This window comes from Corvus cornix, chromosome 2, assembly GCF_000738735.6.
Source record: "Corvus cornix cornix isolate S_Up_H32 chromosome 2, ASM73873v5, whole genome shotgun sequence".
NCBI lineage: Eukaryota > Metazoa > Chordata > Aves > Passeriformes > Corvidae > Corvus > Corvus cornix.
Window position 1 is genome coordinate 69,792,598 of NC_046333.1, and position 22,099 is coordinate 69,814,696.

The 22,099-nt window shown below is 38.2% G+C and overlaps 1 protein-coding gene across 1 annotated transcript in view; it reads right to left on the reverse strand.

The window, feature by feature from the left end:
• GMDS (GDP-mannose 4,6-dehydratase) overlaps positions 1–22,099 on the reverse strand; it is a 412,544-nt gene that overhangs the window by 253,055 nt on the left and 137,390 nt on the right. The window contains 2 exon segments of the mRNA XM_039549037.1: positions 3,648–3,752; positions 4,684–4,876. Coding sequence (XP_039404971.1) covers positions 3,648–3,752; positions 4,684–4,876 — 298 coding nt within the window.

Here is a 22,099-nt window from a genome sequence, read left to right on the forward strand (position 1 = left end):
CCTTTCTGAGTTTAAGCTGGAAAGGCTCAGAAGAAGAATTGGCATTCAGAAAGAAGAGGTGCAGATTCCTGAACTCCTTTTATAGGGAAGCAGCTCTTGAGATTAGACAGTTCTCATTTTCACTAGGCTCGGGCAGTGCTGCCCCAGCACTACAATATGGTAATGCCATATAAAGAGGAGTTGTGGCAGATGCACTAGACCCCCTTATCCAAACCAGCAATAGTTTGGTACAGGCTCCAAAGGACATAAACACCTGAGCTGTAGCTGGGCCAAGACCTCCTCCAGGAAACCCACAAAGGGGCAGAGTAACCCAGGGTGCACTGATGCTTGGAACACATGAATAGTGGGTGGTTTTTCCAAGACTCAGTTATTGAGAAACAAAGAAAGTTGAAGGTCCAAAGGTTCACACACATACCTTTCCTTTCCCATCACATGTAATTCAGCTACAAGCCAACCACTTCATCCCATAAATATGACAGCCTAAATAAGCCTTCTTTGAGCTCTCCCTGCAAGGCAGCATGGCTGTATGGCAGTGATCTCCCCTTGAGTTAGGACAACTCTCAAAGTTACTCCTTGAGCCAGAGAGACCTTTCTACTAAAAAACAAATCTTTGGATAAATGCAGTTTCAGTCCTCTCTAAATTGCAAGTGGACTGCTTTGCAGTGCCTCTCCCCTTGATCTGGGATTCACTTCTAGGTTTAAGATTCCTTACCTGAGACTGAGGTATCACAGACCCCTTATTCACAACAGATGCTCAGTAAGTTGTTGATAGCATGGTAAATTAATACTAATGAATAAATGAAAGAATTAATTTCTTTAGACATAAATAATTGTAAAGCTCTGAGACTAAGATTGGAACTAGCTGCACCTAAGCTGCATCAGGAGTTTAGAAACCTCATGACTCAACGGGTCTCCTTTACAGTTTAGCGCTTTCAGTCTCTGTGCAAATCATTCTAAATTGATTCTAACTCAGTTTTCCTTTGTATGGTTCATCCATGTAGTAAGTAATAGAGTGAACCTTGCCATCAAACTTCGTTAAGTCACATTTTTATAAATTCATATTAAACCCATTTTTGCTAATACCTTTGGGGGTGGTTTTTTGAGCGACCCCGAACACTTATTTACAGTACAGATCATGAAGCAAACTCTTTACAGTTGTTTGTTCAATTCAACATCAGTGACCAGCTCAGCAGACAACTGCAATTCACCATCCTTCAACATGAGTACTCATACTTCAAATACAAATACTTCTATATTTGATCACAGCCCAAAATACAGGCTCCAAGGTATGAAAAATGCATTGTTCATCTTTACGATTGCCTTCCAGTGTAGTGTATTTCATGGGTCTCTGACCACAAGGAATACTAGAGTTTGTCTCTTCACAGTTTTTTCCTACAAATACATTTTCTGTAAGAAATTCACAGAAATTTTCAAAAGTATGACTAAAAATTCAGATATGCTCTGTCCACCAGGACTGATCAATTCTGCACCTCAGCAAGGGGCACTGCTGCAATCTTCTGCTCTTCTCTGATTCCTGGGCATTAGATTTTGTGTGGACAAGATGCAAATAATACCACCAACAATGGGATGTTATATTTGATCCATTCAGTGTAACCCTAAACCAACTGAAAGAGTGGTATCTAGCATTGGAAGAAAATGTGTATTTATTTATTTAGGTATTCCTAATCTTTGAAATTAGTATAAAAAGTGGCTAAATCATAAAGCTTTTTCAAACTTCCATGGATATTACCAGCTTTGCATAGGAGTTCGAAATCCCAGTTAAATCCTCTTTTCCTCCCGAAGTGCCTTTCCAGTCTTCAAAAATATTAGGAAAGTGATGAATGGATATCAAGAAGCAATCTCAAAACTACTTTTATTTTGTTTTCTTATCGGTATAGTTTTCCAGACCTTTTCCCATATACACACTATGCAAATGGAACTGGTCTGTGGTTACAGCTGCTTTCATGGCAAGTACTCCTGCTAAGGCAAACAACTGGAAACATTTCTAGGACAAGATTCCTGTTCATGGCATAAAAGACCTAAAACTGCACCCAGCACACACATACACAATGAAAAGTACAGCCTGAAACTTTAAAGCACAGACTTGGGTTCTTCATGGGGGAGTTAAATGTGTTGAAAAGAGACTTCAGATTGGAAACCCTATTGCAGTAATGTTAAAGCAGGAACAAACATCAGAAGGATCAAAACAGCAATGAGTACTGAAGTTTTCCTCCTTCAAAATGGCATGAGTCTGTGGAAGCGCAGCTGAAATAGTAAATGTGTTTATGAAATTTTCATCTCATCTTGTAGCTCCTTAGAGTTATTAGAAATCATGCCAAGCTAATATTTTTTATTGCCTATTCCTTCATTTTTTACAATGGTCAGAATGTTTTGATTGCGCAGTGATAACTCAGTAATTTGAACACTGGTTTACAGCACACTATGAATACACCTCAATAAACTCTTTAATAGAAAGCAAAGAGTTAGGGCTTCTAAATGAAACAATCTAGTGGATATGATTCTCCTTTAATTTTGAACTTGTGCTTCATTTGCTCCAGTGAAATGATACACCAGCTTCTACCACCAATTACTGTAAATGCTGCCTACCCACTGTATGATGAGGTTTCACAGCTGTTGACTCCCAAAGACTGAAATTAATATTTAAATCCTATTGACATGGACTCCTTTTTTCTCGTCTTTTTTTTTTTTTTTTTTTCCATTTTAAGCAGAGTTTGAATTATAGTCTGTTTTATATAAGTATTATATTAGTGTGATTAAAATTCTTATATTTTGTTCCAGGCTATAATTTATATAATTGCATTCCTGTAAAACTTGAATTTATTTTTCATTTAGAAACAGACCACAATAAAAGGCTTCTGCACTGAGAATCCAGTTTTCTGTGTCAATTTAAAGTTTAATTTTAGAGTGTTTTCTACAGTCACAGTACTTAAAGGGCAGAGGAAAACTGTCATCGTAAAAGAGACTTCTAATCAACCATGGACTCTTACTCAAACTAAATACCAGCATTAATTGTTCATAAAGTACTGCAAGCGGAAAAGGGATGATTAAGTGGAATTTAAGCTGCATTGCTATTAAGGATTAAACTGAAAGGCATTTTAAAGCCATGTGTTAAAAGCCATCTTGTTAAACAGTATGGGCCATAATTCAAATTCTTTTTCAAAATACACCAGGCTGTACTAATTAGTCTCATTAACTTAGAGCATCTATATTTCTGCCTCTCAATTTGACATTTATACACAAATTAAAATCTTGAGTATGCCACACTTGAAATTGCATCTGTGACGTAGTTGCCCAAATAAATGTTTAGAAAACCTGCCTTTTTTAGTGTGCCATTTTAACATTTTAGTCTTTACTTATTAACAAGAGGGACACAAAGTTAGGTACACAAATTTCCCTTCAACGTTTGCGAGCTACGAAATGGAATACAATGCTCGAAAGGGAAAGGTGCTGTTCTTGAGTTCTGAGGCTGCCAGGAGGGCTGCATTAAATGCCATGAATAGGCTACAAGTCACGACACCTTCCCTCCAGAATTCTGGCAAGTTTAAATGAAACCTGTGGATGCATTGTTCCATTTCTCTGATCAGATATACGCAAAGTTGAAAATGGTTTCGTGTGGATTTTCTAACCTCTCCTGGGGCTCTCATGATTGAAGAGGATGCCGTTCACAGCAAAGAGATTGTAGGCTTCTCTGAAGTTCACCACAATCCAGTAGGCATACAGTTTGGCTGCCCCTGTAAAAATAATTTTGAAGCGTTATTATATAAATGCTTGGCTCATACACAGTTCAGACACACACAAGTCTCTGTCACATGCAGGGTGAAGTCCACATTTCAACAGCAGAGTGCTTTAGCATTTGATTAGCTCCCTATATGTGTCAAATTTTATATAGAAGAAAAGTTCAGCCCAATAAGCAGCAGCTGAATGGGAAAATACTCATATTCTTGCAGCCTCTGAACTGGCTAGGAAACATCAGGGCACTTTCCTACTTGTTTTCTTATGCACACTCATAAGTGTGCATAAGAAGTTGTTTTTTTATTTCACAAAAACACAAAGCACAGTGGTTTTTTTATTTCACAATATAATTAACACGGTCAGAGCGTGTGAAATATGCCACTGTAGTGACCTCTGTAAATTAAAAAAAACCCCAAAACCAAAACAAAACCAAAATTACTTTGGAGAAATAAAAGTGAAAATCTGGTGCCTTAACAATCAAATTGATTTGAAACTTTATCACCAAGGTCCTCCATGCTCATTGCTTTAATAAGTGTTTCAAATTTCACACAAATTCATGAAGGAAGAGGAGAGCTCTTGGGAGTTTTTCATTTAGGCAACAAAAAATATGAAACCTTATCACTTCAGCAGTACCTCACAACCCTTTGTGAAGGAAGAGTAACCCTACCCCCCCCCCCCCCTTCTTCAAGAGCCCTTCACCTCTGAGCTGAATGAACAAGGTCTTGTGAAGTGAGATGCTAATTTCCAACCCCCAGGCAATGGCAGCAAATACTTTTTATATAGTAATTCATAAAGGTATGCCTCTCAACATGTCTAGTCACTTTAGCTCTATCATCATTCTAATCTCACACCCAAATGACTTCAGCCCTGAGACATGAGCAGGGAGAACAGACAGACAAACACTACACACACACCATCAGTGCTCCTCACCGTAAGGCGATCTTGGGTAAAAAGGGGTGGTCTCCTTTTGCGGGATTTCTTGCACTTTTCCAAAAAGTTCACTGGTGGAGGCTTGGTAAAACTTCACAGAGTTGATAAGGCCACAGGTCTTAATAGCATCTAGGAGCCGTAGGGTGCCAACCCCATCAACGTCAGCAGTGTATTCTGCTAGGTCGAAAGAAATCTTGGGGAAAGAAATAAAAACCCACCAATTTTACTAGGGGAACCAGAACATGCTGTGATCATGTACAACCAAAGCAATACATCACTTGCCACAGACCATCTAGACACTTTTGTACAGAGTAGATGCTCAGTTTACAAAAGTACCCTCAAAGGATTTGTAAGAATAAATAAGCAGTTCCATAAATAGCCAAACCAAAAGAGTGGTGCTCCCTGGGATTATTTTCCCACGTGAAGTAAGGGGTAAGCCTGCCATGGTGGGAACATTATCGGGCACTCTCTCATTTCCACAACTGCCAATTTCCGCATCACTCACTTGGGCTCAATATCTTTGACACACTTGAATTTGGTTATAATTGCCCAAAATATATTTTTAAAAAGTAATAGGACAGAGAGCACTACAGCAGTACAACATGTATATACCCTGCCCCCCCAACACCCAAACCTTAAACAAGGTCCAAGGTTTTGCAATTTAAACAGACATCAAAGTTCAGAGAAGAGTGGAAATACTTGCTATCAAATGAGATTCCCAACACCACCTGACCAAGGTGTAGCAGAGCTGTGGCTTTTGCACGGAGCTTAGGGGCATCATGAAGTGTGATGGAAAAGGGTGGAGGTATCCAAAAGAAAACTTAAATCTTCAGATGACACATTCTTCAAAGTATGATAATAAACTCATGCCCACTGGTGGGCCAAGATCCCTTTTTCTCTCCCCACTCCAGTATTTGTAGTTATCTTTATAATGACCTTGTCTTGTGGTCTATGCCAGAATCAGCGCTCAAGTCTAAGCTTTCAGAGTGTTTCAAAAATATATTAATTTTTTTCTTTGCAGTTACAGAAGAAAAAACCCAAAAAACTGGGAAAGGAGGTCTGTTGTGACCACACCAATCTGCAGACAGGAGAAAACATGCTCAGAAAGGGAGCTCACTCTTTGTTTGGTGGTACAGACTGTTTTTTTGGATGTTCCAGCAAAGTTCCTGGACCCTGAAGAATTTTTTCCCACCAGTGCCCATCCCAGGGGCACGTTCCTCATTCCTTTTACATCCTCTCTCCAACCCAGGGATTTTGCTTATGACAGTTTTTGAAAAAATGTTCCCTGTTTATGCTGCCAGTGTTATAAAAAGTAAAGGTGAATGGGCTTTTAGAGCAGTCTCCTTCATGGCCCTGACCCAAAGAATTATTCTGTGTCCCCTCTGGCTGATTCGGACTGATAGCCCTGTATTCATTTCTCCTGTTAAGCCACTTTCCCTATTCAGTAACCACTAGAGGTTTAAGGTTTATTTACACAGCAGATAGAAAAAAAAGTTTTGATTAATTTGAATTTTCACTTATGGTTAATTTAATACAGGTATGAAATGATCTAAATTACTGTGCTCCAAAATAAAAAGGTTCACACAAAGTTCTGACCTGAAATAGGTAAAGATATGAACAAAACAAAACATTACTTTTTCTTTTTTTTCCACCAAAAGAGGAAAAAAACCACAAAAGGAAACCCGATACTTTGTCTTGTTAACCTGGTATGACCCAGCTGAAACTGAGCACTCATCTACCAAGAAGGGCTGTGCATTTTTTGTTTTAATCCATTTGGCATGAAGATGACAGCCACTTAAGGCCTCTCAACTTCAGTGTCAGAGTAACCCTCAGGAAAGCATCTTAATGAGTAGATGGTACAGTCAATAATGTACTAACAAACATAAGCTGGTGTATTAACCATATGTCCCAGCTCTCCAATGAAAGGCAAAACACATTAACTGTAGCAGAACCAGGAATTTACCTATATTAAGGTATTGTTTCCAACAAATAACCTGCTAAAAACATCACCCTGAAATGCAAATCATTGCTTCCATATTCTACTACAAAGTAACAGGCAGTCTAGGAGATCCCAGATCATAAAACCTCTTAACCAGAGGGAGCAATGAGGCCACAGCAGCAGCACTGGGAACTCTCTCTGGCTGGTGTAGAGACCAGTTTCACAAGAGATGGTTTTCCCTATTGCCTGATGAATGACCTCAGTCTTCACCTTCAGAAAACACTCCCTGGGGTGTGAGGTAATTGCGGCCCCACGATGACTGGGTCTGAATGTCCCCAAGCAGAAACCACCAGTTTTGTGTCTGTTTTGTAATGCAGCCTGCTGTTCAACAGGGTTGGGACTCAGACCACTAAATCCATTTCATTTTGGAGTGCAGGTTAGACAAAAACGGCATTCAGGACAATTTTTAAAATTGTTTTATCCACTAGAACATCCAACACTAAAAATTCTGGACTGTTAAGAGACTCTGTGGAATGTAGGGGCAGTAACATTGCAAATACAGATAAAAGCAACCCAAATTTTAATTTGATTCTAATTCAAAGTTAAAAATGTAAAAGGGTTTTATAAAACACTAGATCAATTAAGTAGTCACAAATAAATCAGGGCAGAGCAGGAAAAGGTGATAACTCATCCCTTACGACATAATTCCCCTCTCCTTATACACATTATTTTGTGCAAGACTAGCAGCAAGACTGGAGTTAAAAAAAAAAAAAAAGAAATTAAAAAAAACCAAAAGTAGGGACTTCATTAAGAGGGATGTGCAAGAGAGAACAACATGCATGCATAATACAAAAACAAAGGACTGAGTTATGGAAACCAAATATAGAATCTGATTCAATAGACGTTACTCTTACAAATAATCTTCACTGAGCTCAGTGGGGCTACCTGAAAGAGTAAAAACTTCATGGATATTATTGTAAAGGTAGGTGTATAAAGGCTAAAACCAAGTCATAGTTTAACAAAGATTAAACATTTATTCAGTGGGAAAAAAAGAGCTTAGCTAATACCTACAGATGAAAGTTTTCATACTGCCTAATTTATGACAACTTTCTTGAGTGCCTGAATTAGGAAAACTGTCTTCCTGTACACCAATAAAGACAGCAGTGGGTCAGAGCAGAAAACCTAACAGAGATTCTCTTGATCATGCTTTGGAGAAACTACTTACACACCCATCTCTTAATTTAGCTAAGATAGATGCTCCATTCTTTCCCCAAAAATCCAAAACTATCTGTTACTCTCAACCATGTAAAGCAAGACCTGCAAATACAACTTGTTTTCAAGGAAACATGGAGTTTTTGCAATGACTGGAAAAGAAGCTTCTTTACCTGGCAGAAACTTTAAATCTGAAAGTTTTCTCAAAGAGTATTGAAGAGTATGGATCCAATACTTCTTTGCCCTCTTTGGACAGATATTGTGCCAAAGGGAAATCACGACATACCAACAAAACAGAAATTGTCTTCTTGGAACGCACGAGTCTGAGTGACCTTGACACTCACTTCCCATGTACAACAAGCTTTTGAAGTTGTCATTGCTGACCTCTGGAGACACTATAAAAGTATATTTTTCAGATATATCTATTTATTCCATTCAGTGGGTAGTGATAAGTGTGTCATTAAAAGTGGAAAAAGAAAAATAAGGAGACACTTGACAAAAGTACTTCAAGTTCCAAGTTTTCGGTTTCTGAAACTTCTGCAAGCACAGGACACAATATGAATACACTGTACCACATTATACCTCTTCTTTCATGTGGCTACGATCAGAATGAGTTTTGTGAACTGGTTTCTACCTCTTGAATTTGAACTCTTGTGTTCCCCCCTCCCATTTATTTCTCTTTATAATCACCAGATTCAATCTCTACAAGAGATCTGAATTTAATAGAGCAATGTTTTAAATATGATGTTTCCCAACTGATCATTCAAAACCAAGCTTAGCAAGGTCTTTAACAAGATTTAAAAGCTTACTGAAAATTATCTAAATGAAAACATATGGGTCTTATCCTCCACAAGACCACATTCCTATCACGTCTATCAACACTATATACAAGACTGTAGACTTAATAATACTTGCTTCTGACCAATGTGTTGTTGTCAGCAATGGCGATATTCTGAAAGTTATCAATTTAGTGCACACAGTTTTGGCTTTATGAGACTCTTCATCTCTGCTTTGTCATTCTGAAGAATCTAACAGACAAGCTGTGATCTTATTAACTATAAGTTTTCAATCAAAAAAAAAAAGCATATGCTAGCAGAATATGGTTCAGTGCGCTACCGAAGGAATATAAATAATGATTTGAAATTTCATCTCTTCCTTACAGTCTTCTCAGTTTCAGAAGATGGGATTTCTGGAAGGCTGGTGTTACAAGAAGGAAGGTTATGTGAAGCCCCAGGAGGAAACAGGATAATATAAATGTAAATTATTATTCTTTCACTGTAAAATGAGAGGTGGCTAACCTAACTCTAACATCAATTTAAGCATCATTTCTCTTTTGAAAAAACCTATGGTAGATTCTTTAGGTTTATCAAAGGAGAACATATGTGTATCAGGTCACTGAGAAAGGTTTACACCTAAAAAGCAAATCGCAAAGCAGAAAAACTGCTCAGAAATGTTCCAAGTCTCACAAATTTCACAGTGGTTACTTTTCTGCATTCTTTAAAATCAATTCTGTTTGCTTTGAATATTCAGTGCAGCTTCCAATGCCAATAAAAACCACTGGGATCACTTACATCATTTCAGTAAACAAGCTGCTCAATCCCTAGGAACAGGCATGTAAAGCATAAGATTCCAGTTGCTAAATCTAATACAGACTATGTGCCAAGCATTCCTGTAAAGTCCTAACACACCGAAAAAAAATCCTAGGGGTTTTAGGAAATATAAAGAAACTGGGGGAGCTGAGATGTGTTAAGCGGATGGGAAAGAAAATGTCAGGTAACCCTCTAAGAGAATATGATAATTCCTCTTTTGCCCCAACCTCTTAACTCATAATGAATGCTTGCCCTCTGACTCAATAAAAAAACTAGTCGAAAGATACAAAATCCCCCAAACAATTATAGATTTTGCTATACAGAAAAATAATCAATTCAATAGTTCTGAACTGCTTATTACTAAGCAATACTCTTGGTATCTGAAAGCCTTATTCAATTTCTTAGCTAAACAGAAACAGATGAAAATGTAATGACTGAAATTTCGGATAAAATGAATATGCCTTTTGTAGATTTATCTTTTTTCCTATTTATTTCCCTGTTCTCTCATTAGCAAGACAGAAAAAAATAAAGTGATCTGTATAAAATTGGAGTATTTGAACAACATGATTACAAGTGGAGATTTAGCAAAGAAGAGATTTTATAAGTGGAAGCAGAAGTCAACATTGTTTCTTAAAATTTATGTTTCATGCACAATATTGCTGCAGCAAGAGAGCTTGGGTAACTTGGATTTTCAAGCTACTTGTGATACAAAGGAATAAGCAGTGCAGTTGACAAAACCAGTGCTTATTCTTCTACTTCTCTACCAGTGCTTACATTTTGGTCCTATGGTGGGGTTCCACAGTGGCTCTGTCACACTATGTACTGCAGGCTGTGTGACTGCAGAGACTTCTTGAAGCGGTTAAAAGCTTGGCTTTGACACCAGTGGCCCAGCATGTCGCCTTCACCTCTAACGGTGGAGGCCCAAACCAAAGCACAAAAATTACCTTTGTGCTGTTTGGGGATTTGAAATGATCCTTGATGATCTTCAGGTTCTATAAAAACTTCCTTTGTGCAGCTGAAACACTCAATGATCAGGATTAAAAGGCCTCCTAAAATACTCCACAGCGTATGTTCACATGGCAGTTTCTCATGGTTTGTCTTGGGTAAATCTTCCTTACAACTCTCCTCCTGATAAATTTTAAGTTCTTGATGCAAACCTGCTGAAATAATCTTTAAAGAGAACTACCTTGGCATTATTAAAACAGGTTCCATTTATCCCTCTTAGGAGCAAAAACTACTACTTGCTTTTTGTTGGGGGAAAAGGAGAAAAAATAAAATTAACCCAAAGCAGAGAATAAGCATGGAGAAATACTCCCATGAGTAGGTAAAGTTTCATATTTATCTGCCCCCTATCAGAAGGGGTTGAAGTTGGATTCATTATTCAGTTTCTTTAGCAAGTGATTCCTCCCTGGCAAACTGCAGGTGCAGTTGTAAATTGAACTCTCAAGGTCATCATGTTCACTTTGCCTCTAAAGCAGCCTGCTGGTTTATGTGTGACCAGCTAAGAGAAGAACCACCAGCTGCCAACTATTTTCAAAATTCTGATGCTACAATCCTTAATTTGGAATATCCATCTCCATTTTAATAAAACAGTCTCCTGCATCTTGCACAGTTGTCTTTACCATTGGATTCAAAGGTGTGTTTGGAACAGATCTCCAGTAGAGGTAATTTGCAAATTGTTTATTCTTCTGCTCATTACATAGGTACTGTAGTGAATCAAGAGAATTTAACAGACTGGATTAAAAGGGAGTTGCCCAGAGACAGGTCAAAAGGAAACGGACACAAGCTGGAACATGTGAAATTACAATTAGATATTAGGGCAAAAAAAGAGTTCACAACATGGGTGGTCTCACACTGAAACAGGTTGTGCAGAGAGGCTGTGGCATCTCCATCCTTGAAGATACTCAAAACTCAATCAGGCATCACCCTGAGCCACCTGATGTAAGCTGGCCCTGCTTTGTGAAAAGAGCCAGTCCAGATGGCATTCAGTGATTGCTGCCAAACTCCATTATTGCACAGTTTTAAGAAGAGAGGGAGATGGGATTACAGCAGTGTGTTTCAATCTTCAAACATGTAGCAGCATCCAAGGAGCAGAAAGTTGATGTACAGTGTGCAAGAATGAGGCCTGGCCTTGTAAAAAATCAGTGATTTCTACTGGAGGAGTAGAGAATTGCTCACAGCAGCTTTTTGGAGACACACAGTTCAGCTTGCTATTCATCATATCTCCTCCACAGAAGAGCTTCAGATAGAGGAATGCTCAGATCTGATAGTAAAAAAAATACCAAAGCGGAGGAGGAAAAGGAGGAGGGATATCACAGTACATGAGATTCAGTGTGGCCATAAACCTTTGTCACAAAAATGTAACCTCCCCATTAGTTTTGCTTATCTTCTCATCCACTTGTTATTAATTTGATGGAACTGGGGAGTTGTCAGGGTTATGTGATGCAAGGGATTTATCTTGCAGAACAATCTCTGACCCACTGTTCTAAGTCTTCAGTTTCAAATTACAGAGATTAGAAAAGAAGCTTTTAAAAAAGCAGCATTGATTCTTTATTCATTGTCAGCATGACTTTGTTCAGGGATAGCTCCAACAATATACATATGCACCCAAACTTTTGAGCACATGCCACATGAAGCAAAGTCAGGATGGGTTTCGATGTTTCAAGTATTGTAGCTTCAATAGCTAATGACATTGTAATACCCTAAAAGCTTTCTTACATACTGAAGTCCAGCTGTGCCAGAAGCTTTAAATGCTATTTAATAGAAAGACAAAAAGGGGCAACTTGCAGAGTCACTAGAGAACATTCAAAGGGAGATGTAAAAAGATAGCCAATTCATTTTGCTTTATATGTACCAGGGGAATAGAGAGCTATGAATAACATCCATGCAGGGAATGCAGTCATTTCCAAAGAACTAGCACCATTCTGACTCACTTTCACCTATAAAGACATTAATTTAAAACATACAGGTTATTTTAAATTCTAACATGACAGCTATACTATAGTTTTGGGTTTGTTTTTTTTACTTCTGAAGCCTTTTAAAAAACTTTCATCCTTTCTTCCTTGATGCTTTCAGAACACATTGAAAGATGTTTTTCACGGAAGTCATAAAAGCATCACCACAAGCAAAAAAGACAGAAAGTAAAACAACCCCTAGAACGAGCAACCAGACCCTCACAATCTATCTGCTTTATGATTTTGATAGACTTTCAATGGATGGCTAGATAGACATTGAATAAAGCAATAATCTAGTATGGCAAAGCTTTGTTAACAACAGTCTCTCCTCTCTTTGCCTTCCTGGCCAAAAAGACTGCAAAACACAGCTTAACACAATGGATGCCCCCAAATACTGACAGAACTTCTATACTGCCTAAGAGCTAGAATTAACCCAAAACTTTGCAAATTACTACCTTGCCTGACTCTCTTGTACCTCCTACTAATCCATAAAGTAAAATATCCCTAGGTTTATGGGGCCTGTCAGAAGTTTTGCCTTTTCAACCAGAGAAAAGCTATGTTTTCAGCATTTATTATCACTGAAGATTACTTCTCAGACTGCAATTCTTTATTCCAAGTGGCACTGGTAAAGACAGTCTAAAAGCAGTTCCAACATCAGCTTCTCAGATACCTCTAAAGTACCAAAAATACTTCTCCCTTCATGATGAAATAAAATAATATTTCATTAATGGAGATTTGACGTATTTCATTGTGGACCAGGGTCTTTTTTCCTTAAGAGAATTTAATCTGGAAAAAAAAAAGGTACTGAAGCTATTCAGATCCCTTGTAGAATCACTTAAATTGATTTTGAAAAACTTGAGAAAACTTGCTATATATTTATAAACTTTTTTAAAAGAAAAAAATAGTTTTTGTTAGTTTTTCCCCGCTGTCCACCCATTATCGACATCAATTGTCTGACCAGTTCTCCAAGTTATACTTTTCATTATTTTGGGTTGGCTTTCTGTGCTATATCCAACTAGTAAGTGATGCAGCACAGCTCATGATAAAAAGATGAGAAAAAACCACTGACTGCTGTTAAAGTCCTATGATTCATTCTGACCAAACTGTACACACTTTGAATGAAGCATCCATAGACATATGAGATATACTTTATTAAAAAAAACAACCGCTTTCTATAATGATTAACAGAAGGTTTTACCTTTTACTCTATGGGAATCTCTGTGATTTTTAAATTTGTAAAATTAAAGGCATTTTCTCCTCTGAACGACAAGAATTGCTATCTCCTTCCTAACAGCTAACTAACGGTTGAAAGAGCTTCCCTGCTTCACAGGGATGCTCCAAGAAAAAAAATTAATTAGATCAATGTGCATGTATTACTCATTAATAAGACCATAAACCAAATTAGATAGACTGAATATGGGCCCTGACAGGTGCAGACACAACCAAGTCACTGCAAGAAAACAAGTTACCATTTCACTGTGGATCTGAGGTAATGCTGTCTGGAAGCACTCTTAAACCATGCAAGACAAAGCAACTTATCTTAGCTCTCTTTTATTGTCAGCTACTCAAAAATCAAATCACTCCATTCATCACAGCCTAAGGGCAGAGAGGTACCTCAGCTCTGACCACACATGGGAGCTTGTGGTGCTTCAGTTGTGGAGCAGCTTTCAGAACAGGACTTCAGGGAGACAAATGAGAACATGAGTTTTTGATAAAATGAATAAGCATGTGCATACACACACACACACACACAGAAAAGTGATGACTTCTTGTCCTGGGCACAACAGGGAAATGGTGGAATCACACATTCAAAAGATGTGTAGATGTGGCACATTTTAGTGGTGAAGATGGCAGTGTTAGATTAGCGCTTTCACCAGATCTTAGATGACTTTGCCAGACTTAGCAATGCTGTGATTCCATCTAGGGAACAACCTCTGCCTTGAAGTACCCAGGGAGGGGAGTTCAGACCTCAAGAGTCCAACACCTGCATCTGTGTGGCAAAAGAGTTCTATGTACTCCATTTCAGAAGGCAAATGATGTCTGCCCCATTTGTGCACTCAGTTTACTCTTAAAATAATAAAAGTACCACAGAAACACATTTTCTAAATAAACAATATCAATGCAGCCCTATTCCTTGCCCACTCACTTACTGGGGAAAGTCCATATTCTCCCCTTATTTGCAATCACGTACAATGCTTCTTAGTGTTACATCTCTACAGACCAAGTTCTACTTTCTGGTTTGCCATAAATCAACTGAAAACAACACAACACTTCTTTAGCTAAAATTCTTTCAGCATACCTCAGACTTCTATGAAATTAATTAATTCCCAAGCCTGGTTTGTTTTTTATTTTTTCAATTTTACTGCATGTGCATTAAGAATTAAATTGGGATAGCTAATTGCATGGCACAAATTTGGATGGATATGTATGTACTGACAAAAGTCATGCACCCACAGCTGCCACCCTCCCTGTTCCTGCTCCAGTATTTCATCAGGAATGACTGGGAAAATGAATAAACATGCAATAGCATGTCAAGAAATAAGTCACTAGGGTTGTTGTTTTTTTTTTTTTTCTTTTTTGAACAGGGCAAACAACTGCCTTTTCTTCCAATACATAAGGTCATCTTCTGTGAAATTTTACTCTGAAATTTGACTCAAAGAAAGGACAACAATTCCAAAACCCAGCAGCATTCTTTTCCTTTTACTTGTTCTTGGGAACAGCTACTTAAAGATACTTTAAAACATTATTTAACTATATAAAAGAGTCTGAGGTTTACACTAACCCTGAAAGAAAACCACTGAATCCTTCAAATTTATTAAAATTGCAACCAACAAACCAAAAAAAAACACCCACACCCCTTGAAATGCTAAAGTGGGTGAACCCTAGCAGAGGAGCACTAATGCCCTTACCTGTAGTGCATGTACAGGCACTCCATATGATTAATTTCAAACTATCGGTATTAATAGCATCCACAAGTACAGTAGCTGATGATGGCTTTGTTGTGAATGATGTAATAAACCTGTAGAAACTGCTTTCAGTAAACTGAGTGTAGTAATTACATACCTCAAAACTGACTGTGATAGTTCTTCATCCTGTCTAGGAAGCTACTGGAGTAGAATACCCTATTATTCCCACTTTTAGTGCTCAGATTTTAACATGGTTATAACACTTTGGAAACCAGGACCCTTATATCTTCTCCAGTTGCATCCTTTCAGAGAGAACACTGCTGTTTTCTGTGTGACAGTGAGCACTCTGAACTCCAAGGTGATCCCCCACATAAAATGTTCTACTTAATCAACTTGTCTGTCTTAAAAGGATGTGGGTGGCTGGCTAGGAAGAAACCTATGGGATGAAATCTGAAAAAAAACATGTCTCAACAGGTATGTGGAGGTAAGGGGGAAAAGGCCAAGGGGCAGAGAGCTTAAAGGGATGAGACCCTCTGGTTAAACTTTATTGAACAAGCAGGGTGATACTCTCAGAGAATAAATCAGTCTGTTATTTTCTCTACTAGTATTCCCTTTGTCCTACTTTATTCTTCCATTTTTATTATGGACTACTAAAGCCTCTTTACTCAACTCTTAGAAAACAATATATAGGCATAAATTTTAAAAGGCAGCTTTGGCACTCATGAGCCATGGTGATCATAAATCAAAGCAGAACCTTGCAACTGATTTGTATACTGTAACCCACAACCCTAACCTCAGCCCTGTTTTTCACCTCTCTCTGGGGTTCTGACATGGAGAAAAGGACTAGGAATAATAGCTGCTCTTCACTTGAACATTAAGGCAAACCATTCATGAAAAATGAATATGGTAGTCAATTAACTGCAAAAACCCAACAACTTTGTGAGTTTTCCCTCTCACCCCTAAGAACAAACACTATATTTCTTTATTGCCCCTGACTGTGCCCTAAAACAGCATTGCAGTTTTTTGTCTCTAGCAGTGCTAGAAGTGACAAAAGACCACACTGACCTCTACAATACAGTGCTTCTCTTCATCTATACCGTAGTGTGGCACTAGAGGTGCCAGTAAAGGCCCTCTCAGAGCAGCTTTGAGTAAGACTTGAGTAAAGTATAAAAAGTTCCGTCAGCTTTCAAAGTGAACTTGGCAGCCTCAGGATAAGGCATGTTGGGAAAGCAATGTGGAAGACAAGACCAAGTTGCCAAAATGTACTGAACAAGTCATTAGACACGATCAGCAGGAATGTCAAATTTGACAAATAAGGTGAAGTCTGTAAAATTGTGAATGACTGCATTTTAGTTTTAAAAGAATATATAGCTCAGGCAGATGCCACATCCCTATTGTATGCAAATATTTTATTTCAATTAGCACTTTTCAATCATGCTTTTTCTTTTCTGAATGACTCATGGATATTTCAGTCAAGAAATGGCAGGATCACAAGCACATGCCAACAGGGTGCATTTATCTCAAGAGATAAATGTGGAAGGAGTCATGTAAATCTATCTCAGGATTTTTTTCAACCTATCTTTCCTTCCAAACACATTTTCTCTACATGCCTGCAAGCCTCTATAAAACAGCCTACTCAGTTTCCATGTCCTTCCAAGCAGGCCAGTATTCACAAGTATTTAATTGAAACTAAAAAAATTGTGTTTCCAGAGCTTGTCCATCAGGCAAGGAAAAAAAAAAAAATCAAGTTCAGTCTGTAAGTTTTATCACATGGTATTAAGCCAAAGAAGATGTCATTATACTAACTTGCCCACAAAATGCACATACAAAAAGGGGAAATCTTTAGAGCTTCTACAGGCCACTGAGAGAGCCCTGCTGCACAGGTCATTATAAGCAGTGATTATCCATGAGGGAAACATGCTGAACAGCTGTGAAGTACGGCTGGATGAAAAAACACCTCAAGTTAAGATCTGTGATTGCACATAATCCTGACATCAGCTAAGAACGCTACGTCTCAAGGCTGCAGTAGGAGTTTTAGCTAATTTCCAGTGTGCTGACCCCAAGCTGCTCCGGGGCTCTGAGCATCCTCACCTGGGACACAAAGAGTTCTGTCAAGGAACCACAAAATATTGGAAGAAACACACTGGTACTGCCTGTTTGCCAGAGAAGCAGAGGAAATTTCTAAAGTGTCATATTAGTAACACTAATAAATTTACTAATAATTTACTAATTAAATTATAATTTACTAATAAACGTTAGTTAATTTTTGATCCTGCAGCACCAGTATGCCAAAGAAGCTGTGCTGGGAAGACTGCAAAATGTAAATAGTGAATGGTGATGAAAAATTCTATAATTGGCAAAAAAATTAAAAAGCTTTGGCACAAAAGCAAAACCTCAGCAAGTGTTTCACTTTCCAATCCTATAGATTTTAACACCTCTTATGTTGCAAGAGTACTCTTTACACACACAAACTTAAGCTGATATTAACTGCAGTTGCATCTGAAAGTATGTATTTTCATACCAGTTAGGTTCTAGGCAGTAATCCCTTTCTCAGAAACTGAAAGATTTAAATGGAGCCATCATTGCTAAGTGCACTAGTCAGCCATATATCATGTTCTCAGAAGTACAAAGAGTACTCAAGGGTGAAAGTTTTTTATGATAATGTATGATTTCTGCATTAAATACAGAACTGCCATTATATAATTTTAGCATCTTGCCAACCTTTTTTTTTTTTTTTTTAAGCAGGAGTAGGAGGGAGAAATAAGGAGGTTGAATGGAACTGGAACAGTACTGTTTGTACCCTGGTGAGTATTAGGGAAATGATAAATGATCTCTAGGCACACAGACTGATTTATGCAATAAAAAAAAAAATACCGTGGGGTGGAGCCTTCGTGTGAAAATCTCATCCTTGGACAGCTAAAAGGTATGAAATGCACCCACGTATCTCAAGCCCCCCAGGGTTGGAATTAACTCATGATAACCACACCCTTGAGAACTGTCTCCTTTGCTCCCCTATTGGGTGGAAGGAAAAGGAAAGGGAAAGAGGTGTATTTCTGAGTATGAAAAACAAAAGTTTGATAGTTTACATTAGTGAACTCTTTAAAAATCAAACTGCTAAGATTTCTTAATTTTTGCTAATTAACAAAAACCTCATCCTGCAAAGGCTATTAGTCAGAAAATTCAAATAAACCGTGCCATCCCTAAACCAGCAACATGGCTTGACAGGCCCACCTGCATGCAACTACAAATTTCTTTTTCTGTTTCTAGTGCTAAAAGACATCATTCAAGAGCACCAAAGTCTTATACTCTCTGTATTATCTGGTAAAAGTCTGAACTCTTCCTAGAAAATTAAGGGGATAATGCTAGCAAGTGTTTTATTGAGAAAAAAAGTGAGAATCAAACCATCTTAGATTTCTTAGCTATACTGGTCATGCAGACAATCCTCAGATTGGTCAACATATATCCAACTCAAACTAATTGATATCTACTTACATCTTTGGCGTATGGAAATGAGGAGGCATATTTTTATGCTACGAGCTTGCCAAATTAATGGAGAAAACAGCTACTATGCTTGTAAAGTACAGCGATGTGTCAGCCTAGTAAATATTTAAAGGGTATTTTTATCCTGCAGAAAGAAGAAATTTTCTTCCTGAGGTGAGAGAGTGCAGAGATACTCGATTCCCTTTACTGAACTGATACTTTTGGCTCTCTGCACAACAAGAGCAAATACTGTGCAATGTAGCATCACAGAAACTTACCCTATGCAGGTTTGAGATCTAATTAGATACTGTGCCAAGGTGACAGCATCTTGTATATCCCCAACACTGCCCCAAGACTTTAGTTCCCATTGACGTTTAACAACCACTAACAGTTTTGAAATTATAGCTTCCCACAAAATTCCTAATTCAAACTCTGTCTGATTAATGTATTTGTATGAAATTCAGTATCTAGAAAATTAGCATGGTCATTAAATTGTATGTAAAGATATTTCAGCACACAGTAGAGCAAAATATACACTGCATCTCAGAAGTCTGTTTCAAATATTTATTATTTTCTTCTTCCCTAGAAATCATTAAACTGAAGCTGTTTAAGGAACAGATGTGATACAACAGTTGCTCTAAAAGGCACATCCTTAACAGTACAAGGTTTAGTTCAGATTAATTCTTTGTCTCTTTAAAATCTGCAAATTCATCCTCAAAATCTCTCTCAGCTGAAAATTATTCTGCCTGCATTGGGAATTCTCACCTAACCTTAAAAATATAGAGAATTTTACAGCTCGAGACAGCAAAGGAGGGGATAACAAAATTTTTTTAGCTGTCACATTATTTTTCTCACATTTCCATTTGCTATTCATCAAATCCTTGAATGAAGTCTTTCATTGTAGCTGAACTATGACTTCATGATGTTTCTTCTATTGTTACAAGAGGGAACGACTGCCTTGGCAAGGAGAGGCTGAGCTTTTAAAACGAAGTAGGTATTTCTAACACAATGAGTCTACAGTTCATCCATCATCCATTCACAGCACTGTCTAAACGAGGAAAAAATGTGATGTGCTCGATGGTAAAGATGAACTAAAAAATTCACAGCTGGCAAGCCCGAGGTACTGTTTTCTCAGTAAAGACTAAGGCCACATACAGAGAAACTGATTGACTGCTCACCACGTTTTTTTTTCCCTTCTTACTTTACTGCCTCAGTCTTGAACTTTATCGAAACCTGTTAAGTACAGGAATTAAATTTTTTTTATTTGATTTTTTTCTTTGTCTTCAAAACTGTATCAAAATATCCACAGAATCACAGAACAAGATGAGTTGGAAGGGACTCACAAGGATCATCGAGTCCAACTCCCAGCCCTTCACACCACCAGACCCAAGAGTCACATCAATTCCTACATTTAAAACTGGGGTTTGGAATTAGCTTATGATATTCTAGTATAGTTTGAAAAAAGTATTAATCTGTGCTTATTACAAAATTCCAGTTATGATATATGTAAATGTATTTCATATCCCTTTCTTTGCAATCTGAGGGAACATTTCTATTTTTTGAACAAAAGACTGCAGATACTATCTTTGATAAACAGCTCCAAATCTGCCAGCATGTTGTCCAGACTGCAACTCCTCTTTAAAAGTATATATTTATATGCAATATGCTACAGAACAATAGGTCAACAAGCTATCTGTCTTATTCTTTATGTGTCTTTATCTGCAGGCTTTTACTGAAAAACAAATACATGACGTAAATATAAATAACCTCAGCTTAACTAGAGCTAATTTTGAACCTCAAGTGCATACACAGGTTGAGCAAAGTTGAGAAGGTCCCCACAGACACAGGGTTTCACCCTGGGGGAGTTGATGGTTGGGTCAGGGTCCAAGTTCATGAGAATTCACCTTTTTAAGGAGAACACCATCACCAAAAAATGTGGCATACACTGTCATGATATCACATATGATCATACAAGCTTAAGCACATACAATTGGTGTTGGTCTATATTTTTAAACTGCTGCTGTGACCTGCCCTCCCAAACCCATAACCCTCCCCCAAGTCAGAGAAATTAGTCAATCTGGATCCAAAGCCTGGAGTCATTAGACCATGTTTTGGCAGAACCTCACACCCAAAAAGCTGGCTGGGCACACAACCAGCATTATGCATTGGCAGGATACTGCCAGCCACATTTCAGAAACTCAGTGGTGAGAGTAAGAATCCTGTACATAAATGGGCTATGAAAAATACATACAGCTACATGAGCAGCAGGAGTACTTTCTGGAATGTGTGCAACCTCACCGTATCAATTCACACACTGAAAAAAATCTTAATTGCACAGCGATTAAGGAGCTGCTCCACACTAAGCTAAGGAGAACCATCAGATGCCTTGAACAGCAACATACACCCCAGAGAGGCTGGAAATAGGACTATAGCAAGGACTTTATTAATAGCTATGAAATGGGCAAACTTCACATGACTTTACCCTTCCATGCCTCAAAAAACAGTCTTTCCTATTGCTTCATTCAAGTCCTGAGAATTAAGAAAATATAATGCTGTAATGTTTCACACTAGTCTGTCTTGGCAGCCTATTGCATTCTGGCCGTAGAAGTGTCTGCTTTCAAACCGTAAGCCCTCGCAGCAATTATCCTGCTCTCAGACTAAACCTACAGAGCATATTTCAAAAGAAGTTACATCTAAACAGAGGGAATTCAACAGTGATCAATGTTCAACAGGCCTCGATGGCAATAAACTATTTACTGCCTTAACCTTTTAAGTTTGCACAAGTGAAGCGCCCGAGAGCCCTGTGATGAATTAGCTGAAGTGTTTGGTTGTGAGCGGAGCAGCCGCTGCTTCAAATCATCTGTCCAGCAACACCGCCCGCCTTGCAGTGCTGCAAACAACAGCCGCCTGCCAGAGCCAGAGCCTTCTCTTCTCTTCTGGGGTTCCACCGCCCAGACGTAGCTTCTGCCAACTTTTACTATGTCCACCACCCCTAATAGAGTAATTCTGGAAAATAAAGCACATCAAAAAGCTGGGCACGATCCTAATCATCTTTTTATTGCCCACTTGATTATTACCTTACAGAAGACATAACATAGAGAGGACATCAGAGTGCACTCAGCACACTCGAGGCTGCAGTAGCTGATTTAGATCTGCCTCCCCCCTCTTGCAAGATTGCCAAAATAAATTGAAAGGGAAAAAAAATCACGCCTATTGCATTAATGTCGTTGTCACCAAGGTTTTCCCACCACCACGCTGCTGAAATACAGTAAGAGAAAATAATCCATTACAGATGGCTGAAGACACCTAAGCCTTGGCAAAGTACTTTTGGAAAGG